This window comes from Triticum aestivum, chromosome 7D (genome assembly GCF_018294505.1).
Source record: "Triticum aestivum cultivar Chinese Spring chromosome 7D, IWGSC CS RefSeq v2.1, whole genome shotgun sequence".
In the NCBI taxonomy this organism is placed as follows: domain Eukaryota; kingdom Viridiplantae; phylum Streptophyta; class Magnoliopsida; order Poales; family Poaceae; genus Triticum; species Triticum aestivum.
In genome coordinates this window covers 395640962-395664053 of record NC_057814.1, presented here as the reverse complement: position 1 = coordinate 395664053, position 23092 = coordinate 395640962, and the positions used below count along the sequence as shown (strand labels likewise).

The window sequence follows — 23092 nt, the reverse complement described above, 5'->3', positions numbered from 1 at the left end:
CGGAGATGAAAGCTTGGAAGCATGTGCACTAGAGCGTCTTCTCGAAGATGAGGAATATCTCTTGTAGGACTTGATGAGGGCTTTGATCTCCTCCATTTGAGCATCCATCTTGGCGTCCAAGTTGTTCTTCATGGCACCAAACTCGTCATTGTTGTTGTAGACCGAAGGGGGTGTGCTTTGCCTATCCATCACAAGACTCGAGAAGAAGTGAGTAGGAAATGAGATAAACAATACTAAGTTACCTTTTCCCAAAGTTGAGAATGTATCCCGTTTCACTCAATGTGAAATGAAAGAATAATGGAATTGGTACCGGACTTGCTCACTCACACCTACAAAGTAAAACTTATGGAGTAGCTTGGTGAGGATAGTGGCACAAAAATTTGATGCAAAATGTTATCAAGAGTCAATTATGTTGAAAGAGATTCACAAATTCGCAAGTGAAACAAGTAGACCAATAGCAATGAATGGTACACGAAAACACACACAGAGATAGATAAAAGGGGTCGTGCAACCAAGGAATGAGCACAAAATGTGGGATCCACGGAAAACGCTCGTGTTGCACAACTCAAGAGAGACGATAGCATGATTGCTCTATAGGCAGATATGACACTTGTGCACAACCTATAAGATGCAAAATGTATGGACTTTCTATCCCAAGTATGCTATATATGTATGATGTTTCAGTGTTCTTCTCAAGATGATCCAAGATGATCAGATGTGACAATCTTATGCAATGTGGTATGATGCTATGGTATTGCTTACAAGCTCTTTGTTTTTCTCTTTGCTTAAAAGCTTATTCTTTTTTTGTATGGCCACTATGCGAAATGCGCAAACCAAGATAGCAATTATGTATATGCGGGAACAATCTTGTGGCACAAGAGATGATATGATGATACCAAGATGATACCAATGTGATATGGTATGAATGCAATGGAAGGTGCAGATCGATGATCACTAATGTGCACAAGTAACGTTCCCGGCAATACTCAATGGCTAGCCGATAGGCAAGTGACGCAAAATGGGCTAGGGGTTATCAATGCAATTGCAAGTAGAATGTACAATGACGGGATACCACGATACCAAGATGATATGGAGGTTACCGTCCGAGGCGGTGATGAGTGGCGGTGTTGTCGATGTCGAACCGCTCCTAGTTAGCTGAAACACCCTAGGAAACGGGAAAACCGCAAACTCAAAATCTCAAATGTCAAATGTCAAATGGTGGCAGCGAAATGTGGTGGTGGTTTTGTAGAAGCTCAATGGGATTGCGGAAGTGCAATGATGGGTTATGCGAGTCAGAGTTGAAGGTCACCGTCCCTAAGTAGCCGAAACACCTTAGGAGACACAACTCACAACACAAACAAAATTGGGTTAAGTTGGAGTGGTGAAAGTGTATGGTGGGCAAGATTATGCGGAAGTTATGGTGGTGGTTGATGAATAAGCAACCATCGCTAAGTAGCCAAAAAACCTTAGGAGACTCGAATTACTACTCAAGCAACCACTAATGCTATGGTGAACAAAATGGGTTAGGTTGCAAAAGTCGGTGGTGGTAATGCGGATGATGTGGTGAGGGCCCTAGAAAAAGATGCCAAAGTTTCAAAAAAATTATGGTGTCAAATGATGTTGGTAGTATTTTTGTGGGATGGGGAATGTCAAGAGCTTCAAAACGACCTAAGAACGTCAAAATTGGAATTCGGATGAATTAGTTATGGCCGAAACAAAAATCAGCCGAAGTCAATATCTACAGGGACTGGACGTCTGGTAAGTGTCGGATGTCCGGTGGTCGGACGTCCGGAAGTCTCGGAAATCCGTTAATTTCTTTCTGTTGGGTTGCACCGGTCGTCCGGAAAGTGTCGCATATCCGGTGGTTCGGCAGGCTCCGGACGTCCGGTAAACGTCGGTCGTCCGATGTATCGGGGTCAACTTGAGATCTGAGATTTGGGACGCGATTTTGGGCAGAAAATGGAGATTTTGGGGTCAAAATTGATGAGATTTCGTGGATGGAAAGTGAGGAAACTTGGGGAGATGCTAGATCCACTTGAAACCAATCAAATCCATGGATCAAAATCAATAAAACATCATCAAACCAACAAATCACAAAAAAATGGGGCTATTTTTGGTGGGGATTTCGAAATTGGGGACTAAATCAAACAAAACAAGGCTAGAAAGCGGGGGTAGGGGCTCCAAATTCGTGATCAACATGGCTCATGATACCAAGATGATACGGGGCTAGCTCGATGTAGGCCGAGCTTTCACGATTGGAGTGGATTCCCTCAAAGAACATGATGAACACGGGGAAGAATGGAGAGAAATCACAAGGGGAAACACTGAATAACAAGTCCAATCACACATCCACTAGACAATCAAACACACAAGATCCACAAGGTACATGAACAACAAAGGGAAAGATACAAGGTAAAGTTTATCTCCAAGAGGAGGTCTTGATGGTATCCTAGATGGATCTTCCATGAGGGGTCTTGATGATATCCCGTAGGATCTCTCACATGGAGGTCTTGAACTCCATGGCAGTGGTAGTCTCTCTCTCTCTCTCTCTCTCTCTCTCTCTCTCTCTCTCTCTCTCTCTCTCTCTCTCTCTCTAGAGGAGGAGTGGTACAAGGAGCAAAGCTCACCTAAGAATGAGCTGTCACTTTGCTAACCCTAGAAAGGAGGTGGAGGCGGTCTATTTATAGTCTAAGCCACGAAGGGGGTAAGTGGGAGAGGGATACAAGGCCAAAGGCCTGGCTACGCATAGGCAGTGTCGGACGTCCGGTCGCTCTCGGGGGTCAGGACGTCCGGAGGGCATCAGACTTCTGACGATTCTTCTCTGGATTGGTGGCACCGGTCGTGCGGTCGACGTCGGTCGTCCGGTCGCTGGGACTCGTCGGACATCCGGTGGTCGTCGGTCGTCTGGCCACTGTAGGTCTCGTAGGTTGTAGCTCTACTGGCCGTCTGGACTGCTTCAGGTACCGAATGTCCGGTGGCGTCCAGACGTCCGGTGGCTGTAGCTTGCAGCAGCTCTGTTTCTTCCGTCCTCGCTTCCACGCTTCCCTCGCGGATGGTGTAGTTGTTCCTTGGCACCTGCACTCCTCCTCGTCATCCGTGATGCTTCGACAAGACCTATGCATGCACACGAGTGGAGTGTCAAGTAGTATACCATCCTCGAAGGGGTCAAGGGAACACGTGTAAAGGAGATGATTCACCTTTAAGTATGTGAAGTAGATGTCGCATGTGTCACTTGCCAAATGGACTCTTGACATGGTGATGTCCGTAGGATGCTCCGCATCAATTTACCAATCTAAAACAGGATAAATTACAGTACACTGACCATCGATGCTTATACATTCTTTAGGACTGCATGTACACTTGTGTCCTTGATCTGTAATCTAGTGGTGTGGTGAAGCTGGCCACTCCTGCACAATACCATTTCCTGCCATGTCTTAACTGTGAACAATTTTTATTCTATTTTAATCTAGGTCTCTTTATTTGCTACTAAGAAATTGGATGAATCGACAACATTGTTGCTTATATGTGCAAAGCATGTTATCTATCTGCTTTTTTCTCTTTAAGGGTGATATCACTCACGCCAAGAACTGCCATTGATGCTATGCCGCTAGAGTTGGGTGTAAGTGTCAAACAAGTGCAGTCATCAGCTTGCTCAGCTGCTTGCGCTGCAGCTCCCAGGCAGGGCTAACCTTTCTTGAACTGTGTTGAAGTGATGTTGGTTCTGTATATTATTTTAGGCGGCTTTTTTATTTGCACCGATGGTGACCTTTGATGCCCAGTGTATGTAATATGATGTCTGGTTGCGCTTTATTATTGCTAGCGGCGAACTTTTATGCCCATTGCATGTAATATGCAGTAATTTCATTGTTGTATAGTCTAGGTGTATTCTTTGTCATGATGTTGTAATTTAATTTCTGTATATGCTGTCGTCGCTCCCTGATAAGGTCATAAGCTTTGACGGAGCGCAATGGGCCTAAACGTTTGGTTTATTATATAAAAAAATTACGGTAGTAAAACTGCTCACCCCGCCAATCGCTATTAATGGGCCAAAACGTGGGCCTACAATCATGTCCGGCCAATAGCAGTCCTAGATGTAAACTCACCAACTATTAGTTTCAGGCCTTTAACGGGCCGAGTAAACCAGTTTCCTAAGTTGGGCTAGAAAATAGAATGGGCTTTTAACAGTCCGAAAAGTAGATTGGGCCTGAACAGTGTCGGAGGCCCATGCTTGGCCCAACCACAAGATGGACCATTAACATGCCAAAATATGTGTCGGCACACAGTTGGCCCAATAACATGACGAGTCGTAAGCAGGCCGGATGCAAAGCGGGCCATCATTAGGCCCAGTTATCTCACGAGCCTTTAACGGGCCAATAGTTAGGCTGGGCTAAAATGTATCCACGAAGACTACGGACCTTTAAGAGGTCGAAAGTCACTTCGGCCCAGAAATAGGCCCACATGCAGCACAGACCGTTAAATGGTCGAAAGTGAAACTGAGTCGACAACGACCCATACGTACCAATGGCCATTGATAGGCCGAAAGTAATATTGGGCTGAACTACTACATGGGCCTTTAAGAGGTCGTAGTTCAAATGGGCCCCTAATGGGGCCGAAAGAACAGTGCCTATTAATGGGCTAGATAATATATGGGTCGTAATTTGACCCATAATATGTCAGGCAGTTAACGGGTCGGTTCTGATATGGGCCATAATTTGGCCCATATATGTCACGCAGTTAGCAGGCCGGTTCCGATATGGGTCGTCATTTGGCCTAAAACGTGGCAGACTGTTAACGGGCCGGATCTAATGCGAGCGGTCATTTGGCCCAAAATGTGACAGACATCTAACGGGCCGGATCTTATGTGGGCTGTAATTTGGCCCAAACTATGGCGGGCTGTTAACGGGCTGGCCTTTTTATCTTAAATGGGCTATTGCTGGCCCGTGCCACGTGTCGAGGTATCATAGGCGCGTTCCATCCATTGTACGGATGACATCTATTCCAACGCTGAGCCGACACGTGGATCCTCTAGCGAATGAGAATTTTACACATGGAAAATCCCCATTGGTTCGGGCTGTTAGCGGGTTATCGGATCCAAACCGGAACCCGATAGCTTAACAGCGACCTATTACAGTGGATGCCACGTGTCGGTTACCCTTGACGAAACCACTTCCATGACGCGCCGATTATCGTCATGGAAGTGGACACTTCCGTGATGATAATTTTGGTATTGTTATGGAACACTTCTACGATAGCACAGGTATGACCATCTTGATTCTGTCATAAAATCGTCATGGATGTACATGCATGACAGAAAACGTGACCTACGGTGACAAACACGTAGCATAGTTTTCACTAGAGGCTTCTCTCTCGAACACATAGCATACGGTGGGTGAACAAATTACTATTGGGCAAATGATAAAAAAAGCGCATAGTTATGACGTATTCACGGCAATGATCATGTATATAGGCATCACGTCTGAGACAAGTAGACCGACTCCTGCCTGCATCTACTCCTATTACTCCACCAATCGACTGCTATCCAGCATAAATCTATGGTATTAAGTTCATGACAAACAGAGTAACACCTTAAGCAAGATGACATGATGTAGACAAAGTAAACCCAATCAATGTGAATAAACTTCGTCGTTTTACCCTTAATGACAACAATACAAATATGTGTCTTGTCCCCTACTTTGTCACTGGGATGTAGTGCACCGCAAGATTGAACCCATTACAAAGCACCTCTCCCACTGGAGATAAAATCAATCTAGCTGGACAAACCAAACGGATAGATCGAAGAGAAAAGCTATAACAATCATGCATAATAAAGTTCAGTAAAGACTCGATTACTATCAATGAATATTCCTATCATAAACCCACAATTCATTGGATCCCACCAAACACGCCGCAAAAGAAGATTACATCGGATAGAACTCCAAAAAGATCCATGAGAACATTGTATTGATGATCAAAGAGAGAGAAGAAGCCATCTAGCTACTAGCTATGGACCCGTAGGTTTGTAGTGAACTACTCACACATCATCGGAAGGCGGCAAGGATGATGCAGACGGCCTCCGTGATCGATTCCCCCTCCGACAGAGTACCGGGAAAGGCCTCCAGATGGGATCACGAAAGAACAGAAGCTTGTGGCGGTGGAAAAAGTGTTTCGGATGGCTCTCTGGGGGTTTCCCAATATTTGAAAATTTATAGAAGTGGAATTAGGTTAGACGGAGCCTCGAGGGGCCCACAAGGCAACAGGGCGCGCCCGGTTGCCTTGCCGTCTCCTTGTCCATTCTCTGGTCTCCTCCTGAAGCTTCTAGGGTCTCTTATGTCCAAAAAATCATCAAAAAGTTTCATAGCGTTTGGACTTCGTTTGGTACTAATTTTCTGGAAAACCAAAAACAAGCAGAAAACAACAACTGACACCAGGCACTGGGTTAATAGGTTAGTTCCCAAAAATGATATAAAACAGTATAAAAATGCATATAAAGTATCCAAGATTGATAATATAATAGCATGGAACAAGAAAAAAATTATAGATACGTTGGAGACGTATCAACAGCAAATAGGATCCTTGACAGAGGAGTGTGGAATCCTCGGATAAGCCACCCACCATGTCGCACACGCCTGCAGTGCTGCATGGCTGGGCTAATCCTATTGTAGGTGTTGTTTGGCGGTTGGGCGCCTTCCGCGTCCGAGTAGCGGTCTGCTACGCGCCATTCGGGGTGCCAGAGCAGCTGGCGTCGTTGTGGCGCGTGTTCCTGCCGCCGGGCACTACGCGGACCACGTGTCAGCCAACGTGTCGGCCGCTATCAGGCGGGATAGTCGAAAGGGCGTATGCCCACGCGCTGCAAGCCACCGGCGCCGTGAAGGTCTGCCTCGTGGAATTTGTCCAGTGCCCTCTCTTTACATGTGTCCATTCATCCTTTTTGTCCTTTGATACGCTTATGGGCAAATTGAGATGAAATCTTTTGCAGTCCGTGCCAATTTTTAGTTCATGCTATTAATATCCAACCCTTATTTTTGTCGTGATACTTTTTTGTGAATCTAGGTTGCTATGGTGTTCAAACTACAATTAAAACAAGCGTAGTCTAAGTTTTCTAATACATCCATACAATTGACATGGCAAACTTTAATATGTTTTTGCCATGGCACCTCCATTAGATGCTTATATATTACCATGGAAAAAAAATCTAAGATCCTTTTGCCATGCCACCCCCTAGTTTCATAATATATGTATAGACATGCCACGATAAACTTTTTTAAACATGTTTTTGCCATGGCATCTTAAACTTGTTTTTTTTTTGCAAGAGCTCCTTTTGTTCATTCCATGGAAAAATTGCTTGCTAGCTATCAACTAACCATGACAAACTTTTCTGCCATGGTCTCTTTTTAATTTTTATACTACATTTTCAATAATTTTTATCATGCAAATTTGGTAGTTGAATCATGGCAAGAGAATATCCAGATCATGGCAAATTTAGTTTATGGATCCGCAAATTTTAGTAATTGACCATGGCAATTTTTGCAACTGGCCATGGCAAAAAACAATTTATGTATCATGGAAAATTTAGGTTATGGATCACGGGATCTTTAGTACTCCCTCCGGTCCTTTTTACTCTGCATATAAGAATTGTTTGAAGTCAAACTTTGAAAAGTTTGATCATATTTATATGAAAAAATATCAACATCTACAATGCTAAAGTTATACAATATGAAAATTTAAGTCACGACGCATCTAATGATAATGGTTTCACATTGTGAATGTTCGTATTTTTTTTATAAAGTTGGTCAAACTTTACGAGGTTTGGCTTCAGACGAATCTTATATGTGAACTAAAAAGGACCGAAGGGGGTAATTGACCACTTCCAAAATGTTACTACAATTTCCATGTCCCGTCTACATTTTTTTCTAGGGAACAAAATTCATATAGTTGCCATGTGTCAAGAGAACTTTTTTCCCTATTATTTTTCCATGTGCAAATGATATTGTTGGCAAATTCATATGGTAAAGTTTCAAAAAAATCATATGGTATCATAGAAGCAATTTGCCATGGCAATTTTTTATTAGTTGACCATGGCAAGAAAAAAGGAATCATGGCAAATTTAGTTTATAGATCATGAAAAATTTAGTTATTGCCGTGTTATTGACCATGGCATTTATTTATAATTTACCATGGCAAAACCAATGTATGTATCATGGCAAATTTAGGTTATGGATCAGGGGAATTTTAGTAATTGACCATGGCAATTTTAATTTGTAGATCATGGCAATTTTAGTTTTATGATCATGGCGGTTTTTATTCTTCTCATGACACTATTCTCTCTTTTTGAACCATGGCAATTTAGTTTTGTGCTTTATTATTTTCGAGCATCGTGGGAATTGGTTTTGTATGTAGCATGGTGATTTTTCCATCATTGTTTACACTAAATTTGGTCATCATCACAAACTTTCGCACCTTTTTTGCTTTTCATGTCCTTTTCGCTAGCCATCACGGCAAGCATCACATATGCATCACGGCAAGCTTACCTCACTTTTGTCACCATGGCAAACTTATTCATTTTTTTCCATTAATGTGTGTTCTTAGGACCATGGCAAATCTCGTCCTTTCTTGCAACATGGCAAAATTACTATTTTTAGGGACAATGGAAAATTTAGTATATGGTCATTTTTTATTAGCTAATCCATGACATTTCTTATATTCCCCCCTTTAGCTATTTTTTTACATATGAATTTCTAGATATATTTTTTGAATTCTATATTTGAAAGACTTTCTCTTTTTTGCAAGGTTTTTCTGTTTTCTTCATTCTTTCTTCTTGGGTTTTGGGATTTTTTTTATTACAACGGCACTCAAACTGGGTTGTCGCTGTCATTTTTTAGTTTTAGGCTGCCTAGTTAGGCATTTCCTATTTGGCGCCACAGGCGCCAGTTAACGTGCATTTTCATTAACTGGCGCATGTGGAGTCAGTAAATGGGTCGGCCCATCAAGGCGCGGGTTGACATTTTCTTTTTTGAAAATTCTATGTATTTTTTGAATATCTATGAACTTTTTAAAAATTTCAACAGTTTTTGAATATCAGATTGATGAACTTTTTTGAATATCTCTTAACTTTTTTGAATATCTCTTAACTTTTTTGAAATTTGATGAACATCTTTTTGAAAATGGATGAACTTTTTTTACTTATGAACTTTTTTCAGTTCAATGATCTTTTTATAAAAATACATGAACTTTTTTCGAATTTCTATGAACTTTTCTGAAATTTATTGAACTTTTTAAAAAGTAATGAACTATTGCTAAATTGGATGGACTTTTTTTCAGTTTGAATGAGAAAAAATCAAATTGATGAACTTTTTTTAAAATTGATGAACCTTTTTTTAAAGATATGAACTTTTTTTCAAATGGATGAACCTTTTTTCTTTAAATCTGTAAACCTTTTTTGATTTCATATTTTTATTTTCGTCACAAAAAAATCAAAAAAAAAACTAGGGCGGCAAGCTAGTGGGCCAGCCCCTGCTAGCAGCACTGCACGCGCCGAATCATTAACGTGTGTCTGCAGCGCTGTATAGGAGCTCCCGCCTAGTTAGGTCAGGAGAAATCGTCCGATCTGGGCTCCCTCCCACATTGACCACTTTCTTTCATTTCGTTCGATCATTCCGAGCGAACGATTCGTTCGATCTGGAGAGCTCTCAAACTAAATGTTCGAGAGATATCGGGGTCCTTCTTTTAGCAATAGCCCCAGCTTTAGCATTTTTCTCGTGGAAGGCGACTTCCAAGGCGACTAGGGTTTAGCCGGCTCGCCGCCGGCCGCCTCCGTGGCGGCGGCGCGGCTGCCGGCGTCTCTTTCCCAGGACGGTACCGGAGGTGCCGTCGCTGGTCTAGTGTGCTCAGCTAGAGTTTCGGCCTTGCTTTTGTGCGGCAACAAGTCCGGCGATGGTGCTGACTTCATGACTCGATCTTATCGTCTATCTAGTGCTTGCATGCCATGAGGAATTTATCCATTGCGTTGGTGTATAGCTTCCCTGCTAGTGTTTAGGGAACTTGGTTGTTGATCAGATCTGAAGACAACTTTTGGATTTGTTCAAGCTTTTTGTCCCGGCGCTGCCTGGTGCAGTGATCGGTTTTCTGTCCCGGCGTTGTTTGACAGCGATCGGTTCTCTTTGAAGCTGGCTCTCTAGTGCAGCAATGAAACTGTTATGTTGGAACTGCTGGGGGCTTGGTAACGCCCCGGCGGTTCGTGCTTTGTTGGATGTCCAGCGAAGCTGCGGCCCAGATGTGATGTTTTTGTCGGAGACACACTTAGAAAGCTATCCGGCAGAGTGTTTGAGGAGGAGATTGAGAATGGATCAGAAATTGGTATGTGCTGGAGATGGAAGGAAAGGTGGACTGATGTTATTGTGGAGGAAAGAAATAAAAATGCAGCGCATGGAACTTGATCCTATGTTCATTGATGTTAGAGTGACGGATGAACAGAATAACGAATGGAGATTAACCGGCATGTATGGTGAATTCCGCTGGGAACACAAGCATAGAACATGGGAGAGAATGAGAAGATTGCATCATAATAATACATTACCATGGCTTCTGATTGGGGATTTGAATGAAATACAATTCCTACATGAGAAAGAAGGTGGTAATCCAAGACCACAGCAGTATATGCACGCCTTTCACGCAGCCATTGAGGACTGCGAGTTGAGGGACATGGGATATGTGGGAGACCAATTCACGTGGTTTCGAGGCAGGATTAGAGAACGACTGGATAGGGGCTTGGTTAATGATGCATGGTCCACTCTTTATCCTCATGCTGCATTACAAAATTTAAACTATAATCATTCAGATCATAGACCCTTGTGTGTGGACACAGAGTATTACTCGGGAGTGGCGGCCAATGGTGTAGCAAGCAAGAAATTTGAGGCGAGGTGGCTGCGTGAACAGTCATTCTCGGATGTCCTCCAGGAGGCATGGGACTCGGCAAGCGCAGCTGCGGGACAAAATACGGTCTATGAAACACTAAATCGCATGCACAATCAGTTCCATGATTGGGATCAGAGAGTTTTGAAGAAGCCCAAAAAGAGACTTCGGAAAGCACAGAGAGAGCTCGAGAAAATTATGTCTGGCCCTATGAATGATGAAAGTGAATCGAAAAGGAAAGAACTGCCTGAGCTAATCGAGTTTCTGCTATAACTCGAGGAGATACATGTCATGCAGCGATCTAGAGCAGGATGGCTCAAGCATGGGGATCGGAACACAGGTTTCTTCCAAGCATTTGCTTCGGCGAGGCGTAAGAAGAACTTGATAAAAAAATTAAATGATGACCAGGGGAATGTGATTGAAGGTACATCAGCAGTCAACATACATGTCCAGAATTATTTCGGTAACCTCTTTGCTTCAGAAGTAAACCATGTTAACCCTGTTGTTCTACAAAATGTGCAAACGAAAGTTACTGAGCAAATGAATGAAATGTTATTAGACCCGTATACCCATGATGATGTACGTAAGGCTATGCACAGTATAGGAGATCTCAAGGCGCTTGGCCCTGATGGTCTCCATGCTATATTTTTTAAGAAGTTCTGGCATATTATTGGTGATGAGATTTCCTAGGAGGTGTTGTTTGCGATCAATACAGGGCAGATCCCGGCAGAGTGGAATGATACGTCCATTGTACTCATTCCCAAGGTAGACTGAATAAATTACACAATATAGACATATCAGTCTATGTAATGTGTTTTACAAAATTATCTCAAAGATGTTGGCTGCTAGACTGAAAGGTATTCTACTTGACATTATCCCTCCCCCACTCAAAGTGCATTTGTTCCGGGACGTTTAATTACTGATAATGTACTAATAGCATATGAGTGTGTCCATAAGATAAAAAACTCAAGAGAAGGTCGCGGGGGGCTATGTGCAGTGAAATTGAATATGCATAAGGCCTATGACCGGGTTGAGTGGATATTCTTGAGAGCTATGATGGAAAAACTTGGTTTTGATACTGGTTGGATAGACATGATAATGGCCTGTGTGTCTTTTGTTAGATATAAGGTCAGATTCAACTCCCAGGAGACTGAGATATTTACCCCTACTAGGGGGATTCGGCAAGGGGACCCCCTCTCCCCTTATTTGTTCCTTCTTTGTGCGGAAGGGTTGTCCAGTATGTTGACGTTTGAAGAAGAAGTTGGTGGCATAGATGGGATTAGAGTGTGCAGAAATGCACCGTCAGTTTCACACCTTTTCTTTGCTGACAATTCTCTAATTCTCATGAGAGCAGATGTGATGAATGCAACTTCCTTACAAAACGTACTGGATACCTATTGTGCAAGTTCAGGACAATGGTGAGTTTGGCCAAGTCTAGCATTTTCTTCAGTCCCAACATCTCAGTTGTTTCAAAAGCAGAAATTAGTCAAATTCTTCATATTGACACAGAAGCATTATCTGACAAGTATCTTGGGTTGCCAGCAATTGTGGGAGCTGACAAAAGTGACTGTTTCAGGCATTTTGTTGACAGAATTAAAGCAAGATTGATAGGTTGGATGGAGAAACAACTATCAATTGGAGGTAAAGAGATTTTATTAAAGTCTGGCACAGGCCATTCCAGTTTTTGCCATGTCAGTTTTTAGTCTTTCAAAAGGAATTTGCAAAGAAATCACAGATATTATTGCACAATTTTGGTGGGGTGATGATGAAGAGCACAGGAAAATGCATTGGATGGCGTGGTGGAAGCTATGTATTCCAAAAAATGAGGGAGGTATGGGATTTCGTGATTTATATTCATTCAACTTAGCTATGCTAGCTAAGCAGTGCTGGAGGCTCATCACTAATCCAGATTCCTTGGTTGCAAAAGTACTGAAAGCTAAATACTACCCCAATGGAACTCTTTTGGATGCTGCCCCAAAGAATGGGTCATCATTTACATGGCAAAGTATTTTAAAGGGCCTTGATACATTCAAGAAAGGTTACATATGGAGGATTGGTACTGGTGAGGAGGTAAATATATGGAGGGATCTTTGGATACCTACAAGCTCAGATATGAAGGTAATTACACTGAGAGGCCAATCAATTATTACAAGAGTTTGTGAACTCATTGATCCGGTGACCGGGGAGTGGGATGAAAAGCTATTACAGAGCCTTTTCTACCCTGTGGATGTTAGAAGAATACTTCAGATCCCACTCAACACACACGCATTTGAGGATTTCATTGCCTGGCAACCTAATTGCACTGGAATTTTTTCAGTGAAAATTGCGTACCATTTGCAATGGATGCACACTTATAGGGCACATGCAAATATGATGGAGATGGCTGGTGGTTCAGCGCCTTTGGCACTGTGGAATACACTTTGGAAAGTGCAAGTCCCACGTAGAATTCAGATTTTTGGGTGGAGGGTTCTGCGAGGAATCGTTCCGCTAAAAGCAATCCTGACAAACAGACATATTGGTTCTAATGGGGCGTGCCCGATATGCCATCAAGGTGCTGAGGATATTAGGCATCTTTTATTTCTATGTGTGCATGCAAAGGAAGTGTGGAGGCGTCTTGGGATGTTGCAGCTGGTGGAAGATGTTGTACCAGTGGATAGGTCAGGCTCGATTATATTCGAACATCTTGTAACCCTTCCGGATGATCTACTGATGGTACATTCTAATGTCAACTTCAAACAAGCACTAATGGTGGGAGCATGGTACTTGTGGTGGATACGTAGGCGAATGACACATGATGAGCCGGTGCCACCTTCTTGGAGATGGCCCATATCCATTCTATCGATTGCTTCAAATTTCCAGAATTCATTGACAAGTTCACATGTAATGACAGAGACTAAATGGTGTAAGCCGGACCCAGGATACACAAAACTAAATGTTGATGCAGCCTTTTCTCCAGATGAAGGGAGTAGGGCAACTGCGGCTGTTATGAGGGATATTCATGGAAACTTCATTGCCGCGCAATGCAATTTTGTACCGGTGGCGGCGGATGCAATTATAATGGAGGCGGTGGCCATGAGGGATGGGCTATTCTTTGCCAACTCTCTAGGACTAAACCATATTGAAGCGGAATCAGATTCTCTTCAGGTAATTAACTTCTGCAATGGCCAAGAAAGATGGTGGGATGAAGCTGCGGCTCTCTTCGCGGAATGCGTTGATATTAGTACGTCGATTGGGAAGGTCATTTTTAAGCATTGTATTCGTTCTTGTAATCAAGCGGCGCATGTGCTAGTTAACTTCTTCCTTTGTAATAAGTCGAATCTCAGTTGGTTAAACGAGCCACCTGATGTCATTGTCAGTAAGCTCGTGGACGATGTAAGTGTTCTATAATTCAATAAAGCCTGCCATGATGGCCTTCCTAAAAAAAAGCAATAGCCCCAGCTTTGGTGTTACCGACAGGATGCACTCTTTTTTTCTGAGGCTGCAGATTAGCTTTGCTGTTTCCGGTGGCCTGCCATGTAAGCCCAGTATTAGTTGGTATGAAAAATAAATGTAAGCCCAATTGTAGTACTAGTAGCTTTCTACCTACTTTCTCGATCCGGCCGAAACCCCAAAGCCCACCGCCACCCTGTCCCCGTCCGTCGCCGGCGAGCGCCACCTGTCTACCACCATGCCAACCACGGCCGTCGCACGATCCTTCTTCTCATCGGCAGCACCGCCTTCTCTCCTCCACGCTGGATCGCGGGCCACGGTCGCCTCCTTCCCGCTTGGATCTCCTCCTGCCGTCGCGCTCTCCCTCTCGGTCTCCGCCTCCGCCCCCACCTCGCCGTGGGCGCCGGCGGCCAACCCCAAGTACCACAACGCGAACGTGGACGCGGGAGACGAGGACGTGGACGGGGGCGATCTGCTGCGGCAGTTCACGCGGGAGGTGGGGCGAGCCGGCGTCATGCACGAGGTCAGGCGGCGGCGGTGGCACGAGAACGCGCGGGACAAGCGCAAGCGAAAGTCCCGCGACGCCGCATGGAGGTTCAGCCGCAGGTGCGCCCCGCTCCATCCATCGATCTGTTGCTTGATCCCGTGATCCTACCGTTGGGACCAATGAGCAAATTCGATCATTTTGCACCCACCCCCCAACCCCTCCCCTGTTCATCTTCTCTCACTAATGGTTGCTCTATTGCCCTATCCATTTTAAGTGCTACAGATCACATGATTACTGATTAATGTTGTACAATTGTGTCTGATCCATGTTAGCAACATTTCGTCCACATATGAATTCGATCGAAATTAAGCAGCAAACTCATGCCACATTAGATTGCTATGTTAAACATCAGACCACCGTACATATACTCCCTCCGTCCCAAAATAAGTGTCTCAACTTTATACTAACTCTAGTACAAAGTTGTAATAAGGTCAAGACACTTATTTTGGGATGGAGGGAGTATTACAGAGTAGCAATTGAACCAATCAACGGTAGCTGTATTATGTACTGTACTACAAACTAGTTCAGAATGGAAGTGATCATGAATTTCAAATGATATATGTAGAGTTGTGTATCTGTGCACATTATTTGGATTGATTATGGACTGTCATCTTCGTATCTGTCATTTGTGGTGTCATTTTTAATCATGAATTCATGCTGATAGTATGCGTTTACAGTACGTAGAAACGAAACCTATAATAGATTCCAAGTCGATTATTCGTTGAAGAATTGTGTAGCAAAATTTAAACTAAACTTTGTAGTGTGCAAGGGGTTAGCAAAATTTAAACTAAACTTTGTAGTGTGCAAGGGGCCTGTCAACGTTTGTAAAGTACACGATTATACATAAGTGATCCGGAAGCACCTTGAGTTCATTCCAACTGTACCATTTTTCTTATTGATTGCTTAATTGGTGCTAATAGTTTGGTCTGGCAGGCGTTTCAAGGGTCCATATCCATTTGACGATGAACAGGGGTCGAAGGAGCGAACCACCGACGATGATGGGCGTGACAACTGGGAGCTTCCTGGAGGAGAGTTTCCTTCTTTCAGATGAACCAAGAAGCTACATTTACTGATGGTTTGTCAGACAAAGAATTCCGACCATGCAACTTCAGTTATATTTCTGTAGTTGGAGGAGGAACTTAACTTATTTTGTGGGGATCCCTAATTCATTTAGGAGGAGGTAGGACTTGGCTAGGTAGGGTGAATTTCATGCATCTTTGGGATTGAAAGTCCTGCTATGGATGTTATGTACCTAGTATATCTCAAAGCACCGTGTGAGTGTGTAATTCTGGTAGAATCGCCAGTTTGCTGCAATGGCTCAACGCCATGTGTTCTTCTATTGGAATAGAATTGATGGTTTGCTGTTGCAAAGACTTTATCTACTCCCTCCTTTATGAACTTTAGTAAAGTTCTATTGAAGCTGCGACAATTAATATGGATCGGAGGGACTAAGGCCCCGTTTGTTTCACATTCTGCGACCAGATTCAGCTTTGCCAGTGAAGCTGAATCTGGAATTTGAAACAAACAGTGCCACTTTGGTGTGGTGAACCTGAAGCAATCCACAGGTGATTAAAATCCAAGCGAAGCTGAAACAAACAGGGCCTAATAATCTTTTCATCCATTTCTATTTTGAGAGGTGTAGTGTGTAAAACTATATTATTATTATTTTGGTCAAGGGAAGCTGCATTGTGCAGCTTAGAGGAAACACACGGAGCTGATTTATAGTTGGCCCATAAATGGGCCAGATTCAGCGGGCTAAGAGCCCTGCAGCTGCAAGAACAAAGAGTTCATTTTCCCCTCTGCTTTGCGAATGAATGAATTCACTGGCGATACACAAATTGGCAGTTCCATATCCTGAAAAATGATCTAAATCTTGTAACTCATGGCTATGTTTTGCAGTGGTTCCAAAATTCTTCAGTAATTAATCATATACTACTCCGTATATGGATGCCTGATGAAAAAGATTACTCGTCTAGTAGAAAAGAAAACCGGGCTACCCTCTCCGACTAGGAAAACCAAGGGCCTGAACTTTTCCCCATTTTCTTCAAAAGCAAGATGCATGATCATTTAAACCGAGCGGGTTGCAAGACGGACTAATGGCAGTTGGTATTGGCTTCAGTGTCGGCCCAGTGGCAGCTGACGCTTTTCAATTCGCTCTTCTTCAATCAAAAGGAAAAAGGTAAGGAATGATTCCACGTTTTAACGCGTGTTGGTGATAATAAGTGAGAAAAAAGGACGTGAAGGAAACGACGAGAAGGGAGAAGAAACATGAACACGTCCATTTCATTTTGCCACGCGGGGGGAGTTTGGTGTTATTAGGCGTATGATTGGGACTGCCCTTCTTCTTCTGCTTCGATTTTCTGGCGATTCGCCGAGTTGGCGACCGTGCATGCATGCGGCTGGCGTTTACTTGCAGAACGGTCGAATGCTCCAGCACAGCAGCGGAAGATGGCTTCTGGAGTTTTGCCTCAGTAGACAGCAGCTCCTCATCCGACTGACCGCCTAACATGAGGCCCGCCACTGAACCTGTATTTTAGCATTTTCATGTTGCGTTTCTTGTACTCCCTTCGTCCGAAAATACTTGTTATCAAAATAAATAAAAAAATATGTATCTAAAACTAAGATACATCTAGATACATTCATTTTTCTCCATTTTGATAACAAGTATTTCCGGAGTATTTTGATATTCAGAAAGGGCAAGAGAAACAGCAATGGCAGGCGCATCCACTCTGTACAAATCATATGGTTTGGCAGCTACTCAAAGTTTCAAGCGATGGGAGGCAAAAAAGAGCTTTCTGGTGAGAACATAAATGAACATCTGTATTTCGGACCTGCAAGTACGAGAATCGAATGGTTTTTCAGTTAAATCACCCTCGGTGACCGTCTCCGCAGTTGCAAAACGCACAACTGCTGCAATTCGCGTGGAACCCAGCAGCAAACCCCATGTGAACCGTTGCATTCTGCCCAGTGTCATCAGCAACAGGCAGGCTACAGCACCTCCTTGCAGCAAGCACAACTTTGCTGTGCCAGAGAGACAAGCAAAGGTACTAGCATACCCTTCCAGCCAGAAACCAGGCACCTGCTGCCAAATTCAAGAACCATCCAAGCGGCCACCTAGGAACGGCATTCAGCTCATCATGGACGGCAGCTCACATGTCTACATACATGCACTGCATCCAAAACATTGTTGTTGTTATTATTATACATGTAGACGTTGTAGCATCGTAAACCGACGGCGCACCAGCACCAAGACGCCAAATCGCAGCTCAAAATGTGTAGTTTACTCATCCTCAGCACCACCAGACGGCAGCATCCCCAGAAGGCACCAAGCCAATCCACACTCGCCAGCCGGCTCTTGGGTTCTTGTCCAGAGCTCTCCTTGATTAGCACAGCTAAACTAACATATGGCAACAACTGGCTGGTTTAGCGGGTCGGGATTAGGAAACAGAAAAAGGGTTTTGGTCTGCTTGATTCCTTGCTTTGACTTGTAAGTTGTAACTACGAGGAATCTGTCCTGTAAACAAACATAGGAATAGTAGTAGTAGTAGAATAACACACAATTGGAACCGTTGGAGAGTAGATAAGGCCATAAATGGATAAAGTAAGAAGGCAGTACATTTCAAAGAGGAAAAGAAGCCTAGGTCTTCACTAGAGTGTGCTTGTCTATGTGCAAGGTTAACTGGTTAAGTAAGCAAGTAACCAAACCTCTGAAACCTCAGTAATGAAAGATGGACAAGAACGCAATGATTGTGAGAGTGATCTGTCGGAAAAAAGCTCGTGATGACAGTGATCTTGATGTGGATCCGGTTGCGTTAGATTTGATTTCTCTATTTGTGCAAGAGAATAGCTGGTTTGACAGAGAATGGCACTTTCCCAAAGCAACTACGGGGTTACATCTAAAGATGCTAAGCATAAGGTTGCCATCATGTATATAGAAAGTAAAAGAAAGCAGGCGGCACAGGTCATTTTTCCCGGAAAAGTCTAATATTCTTTCAGGACTACATCAAGCAAGGTGTACCATCTTTGTCCCCATAACTCCATAACGAATTTGCGCAGATTTTAGATTGGGGATGAACAAATTAAGCACTATAATTTTAGTTGCTCGCAGCCACAGTAGGATTAGACGAAAACACAGGGAAACAATCTATGCATTCTCTCTTTCGACAGTGAGCTGTTTACTTATCTGTATCTACAAAAGAATCATTTCTCTCTTAGATAGTATGATCAGTGAAAAAAAATGATGCTTCTAAATTACGGACAGCAAACCTAACAACAAGGTCTAAAAATATACCAAAGAGCAAAACCCACTCTACCACCAAACTTAATTTCGTGTTTCTTCTTTCGTTATCTGTTTTTCTCTCCATATCATGTACCGTGTGCTGTGCGGATCAAATGCCGTCCTTACCCATCTACCATGGAAGACTTCCAGTCTGTGGATCTGTGAATTCTTTGTGTACAAAATCTTTCAAACCAGTGTCATATACTTCACAGAACCGACTTGGCCAATCCTCCGGTTCCACCGGTTTGGTCCCTAGACCTGGCGCCCTGTCCCTGGATCCAACATTCTCCTCGTCCTGCCAATCGGCAACATAGGTCGCCACGCGGCCAGCAAACTTTTCTTTGAACACCTCCCAGACTTGGTATTTGTAGTGATTGATCAGCATCACTCCCTGGCCAATATTCGCATACTTCATCCCTTCCTTCAGATGGAAGTGGTGCACCACGTTGATCAGTGATGGATTCAGTGCATCTGGCCTGACAATTGACTTGTGCCGCTCCGGCGCAGCCAGCCGGCAGGTGTAGCCTGTCGTGACGCCTTTTTTCGGAATCTTAGTCCGACCTGATGGACCAAAGCTGTGGCACGCAGTCCTGAGTTCACCAATCCTTGGCCTGCTTGAGTAATTCCGGAGGACATCTTGTAGGGTTTGGTTCCCAGGGAAGTGCAGGAACTCATCGATGTCGATGAACCCCACCCACTCGCAGCTCTCCCGCGCCCTGAGTGCACAATGTGCAAATCCAGCCTCCTGAGATTTCATCCAAGGCCACAAGTGGCGTGTCGCATTGTATGCGGATGGATCCATGGAACCAAGGACTTCCTCGATGCCATCATCGCTGTTGTTGTCATAGATGAACCACCGTTGCACTCCGATATGGGAGTGGTACATGACCCATTCCCGCAAGAACCGTGCTTGGTTGCGCAGCATGGTGCACACACACATCGAGTGTACCTTCTGCTGCCGATGCCTTGTATGCCGATGCCTGTTATACCTATGAAGTGGCTCTGGTTGCGCGATTGAGGGGAGTGTAGAGCTCCCCCGGCCCTTAGTCCTGATGGAGACCAGCATAGGCTTGCCAGCACTGTTTCTGTTGATGTTTCCATCAGCTGTCATCCTGAGGTACCGGCGAATGCGGACAGGTGTCACACACCGGAATGTCTCCTGCGCAGCAGAAACCACAGGGGAGGTGACAACGAGCTTCGGCTTCGACAGGTCCCGGCCAAAGACACACTCATACCGTGATGGCACACCGAGACGGCCTGGACGGAGGTTCATCCCTTTGGCAAACACAACGGTGGAGTTGTCCCGGCTGTCAAGAAGTGCGGTGTACACGAGCTGATCCCATTGGAATGGTGTCACCGGAGGTGACTGGGACAGCGACAGGGACACAGCCATCTCAGATGGTCCGGCAGGGCAATGCACGAGGCTGGGTCCATCCGGCAAGGCAGCAACTGAGAGGGGACGACGGCGCAGCTGCGTTGAGTTGGCAGTGGAGTACAGGCACTCGAAGTGCCCGGGAGCTGGCAGCAATGATCCGTCACTGAGGATTACGAGAACATGGTCCGGCAGAGCGACAGCATGCCGGATTTGGACAGACGCTAAAACGGTGCCAGCACCGTTGCCTCCAGCTTGCTGCACCCGGCGCTCCGAGGAGAGGGCGTTAAGGGTCGCGGACGGCCAGGCCGTCAAGAGCACCGGCCGGAAGGACGCTGCATCACAAGAACACAAGATCAATTAGCACATCACATGAAGAAATAGCCAAACGGATTTAGCGTGCCTAAATTCTTCATGTGACGACGTGAGGCATTTGTGTTCTATTCTGGGATCAATCAGTCAAAAGGCAGCAGCATGTGACTGACTGGATGGCTAGAGTTACAATTCAGAAACAGCAAGCTGCTATAATTGAGGCAAGAATCGAGTGATAAGAACTGCAATTTTTCCGGTGAATGGTAGGACTCCAATCAGATCTAACGGCAACCTCGCGAGAAAGAGTCCAACTTCTATTTTTTCATCATCCAGACGATGAACATCGAACCCAAACAAAATTTCGCATGTAAAAAAAAGTTTTTTGTGTGGTCTTTCTTCCAAAATCATTCGAAATGATCCCACCACGAGATTTCCCTGAGAAAATAAATAATTCCACTATCCTACCTAAACCCAAACCAATTTGGCCCACGTGGGCTCCAGATTCCAGGGGCAGGGGAAGCGGCTCACCTCCAATGGCGTGCACCCCGCCGAAGACGACCGCGCCGGCGCAGAGGAACGCGAAGAACACGGCGAACAGTCTCCGCCGTCCCCCCGCCGTCGGCGGCCGGTGACCACCCCTCGCGCCGAGGCTCCCGCCTCCTCCTCCGTTTACCGCCTTACCACTGCCAAGCCTGCTCAGCTTGCGCTCCTTGGCCGATATCGCCATTTCGGGAACCTCCCGTCCGCCCGTCCGTCGACTCCTCACCACCCCAGCAGGAAGAGCTCAGATCCACGAGAACGCCAGACGAGAGGCCGCACCATTCATTCACACCGCGCTACGCGTCGGCGGCGCGACGGCGAGCACGCTCCCTCCCTCGCCGCCGCGATTGCCGGGGGTGCGGAGGTGGTGGTCGCAGAAACCGAAGCGGTGGTTTGCGCTGAGGTGGGAAGGAAGTCGTCGCCGCAGCGGCAGCGGTGGGGTTTATACCCGCGTGCACGGAACCGACGTGTGGGCCAGGCGGCCCCGCGCGTCGGTGGCACGCGGCGCGTTCCAGACTGTGAGGGGCGGGACCCCTCACTGACAAGTGGGTTCGGGGGTAACGGCACGGCGCGTCCGACCAATCGGGAGACAGGTGCGTTTCGCTCTGGAGGGGAATGAACATGATGTGTGGGTCCACGCGGTCAGTCGGTGAGACGAGATGGTGTTTTGGCGTGGTGGAACAGCAATTATTGGGGTGCACACGGAGGATGGTATCCGGTCATGTATGTTCATTTCGGAATTTCTTTTTGTTGTTTCATATGGTTGCTCACCACATATGCCATGCCGTGTTCATTTGGGAATTTCTTGGAGGAGAATCAAATATATAATTTACAGAGGGGGAAGAAGAATAAATTATCGGAAATGCTTTCACTCGGCCAACCGTCCAATTAGAATCTGATCTGACGACCCGCAACACACACAACCCCCCCCCCCCCCGACCCAAGGTGAATGAGGTTTGCAACACCATCCTTGTTGCAAACCTTTCAAGCGCAACAGTCGGTCTGCTGCAGAGCGGCTAGGGCGAGGGAGGCGGTCGTGGTTGGATCCATATTGTCTACGACACAGCTCCCCGACCTACGGCGGCCGCTGGATCCGCAGCGGCGATGACCGATGCATACGACCCGCGTCAACGGCTGGACCTGCAGTGGTGACGATCGACGTAGATCTCCACGACAACGACGAAGGCACAGGTCCCCGTCGGTGGAGACCTCCCCAACTCTGTTTTCTTAGGCGAAGGGGATTTTGTTTCTACAACAGAGGTCGTGTTTCAGAAGGATATGTTTTGGGGTGATTGCAACAAGCCTCTTATTGCAGAGGGCCCTAGCGCAACACTATCCTTGTTGCAAAGGCTAGCGATGCTCTGTTAGCAACGCAGTTTTTTTCTACAACACGGGTCTTGTTTCATAAGGAATATAATGGTTTGGGAGGTGTTTGCAACAAGGCTCCTGTTGCAACAACACGACCGCATTACAAAGGCTAACACTCACATGGCGATCAATCAGACGGCTATTTTGGGCTCCATCCGATGGCGGGCGGAGTGATCGATCTTTTCAGATCATTCATGTAGCGCTCCTCATAAATTATTGCAAAGAAGATGCAAGATGCACTTTATGCCATAAACATGTGAATCTTCACCTAAAAAATATGAATCTTTACAAAGAAAGAACATGACCATCTATGGCATGCAATTTTTTAAAGGATTAC

General features: G+C 45.1%; 2 protein-coding genes across 2 annotated transcripts; one reads left to right on the top strand and one right to left on the bottom strand.

Annotated features, from left to right (window-relative positions):
- The first annotated feature begins 14467 nt into the window (after nucleotides 1-14467).
- Nucleotides 14468-16313, top strand: LOC123165845 (uncharacterized). The gene is made up of 2 exons (XM_044583582.1): nucleotides 14468-14943; nucleotides 15818-16313. Exons 1-2 carry the CDS (start codon nucleotides 14576-14578, stop codon nucleotides 15933-15935), a joined length of 486 nt encoding a protein of 161 aa, XP_044439517.1. The 5' UTR covers nucleotides 14468-14575; the 3' UTR covers nucleotides 15936-16313.
- Nucleotides 16314-19010: 2697 nt separating this feature from the next.
- On the bottom strand, nucleotides 19011-21810 carry LOC123165678 (glycosyltransferase family 92 protein Os08g0121900). The gene is made up of 2 exons (XM_044583368.1): nucleotides 21376-21810; nucleotides 19011-20870 (listed from the first exon to the last, which is right to left on the bottom strand). Exons 1-2 carry the CDS (start codon nucleotides 21572-21574, stop codon nucleotides 19294-19296), a joined length of 1776 nt encoding a protein of 591 aa, XP_044439303.1. The 5' UTR covers nucleotides 21575-21810; the 3' UTR covers nucleotides 19011-19293.
- Nucleotides 21811-23092: the final 1282 nt, after the last annotated feature.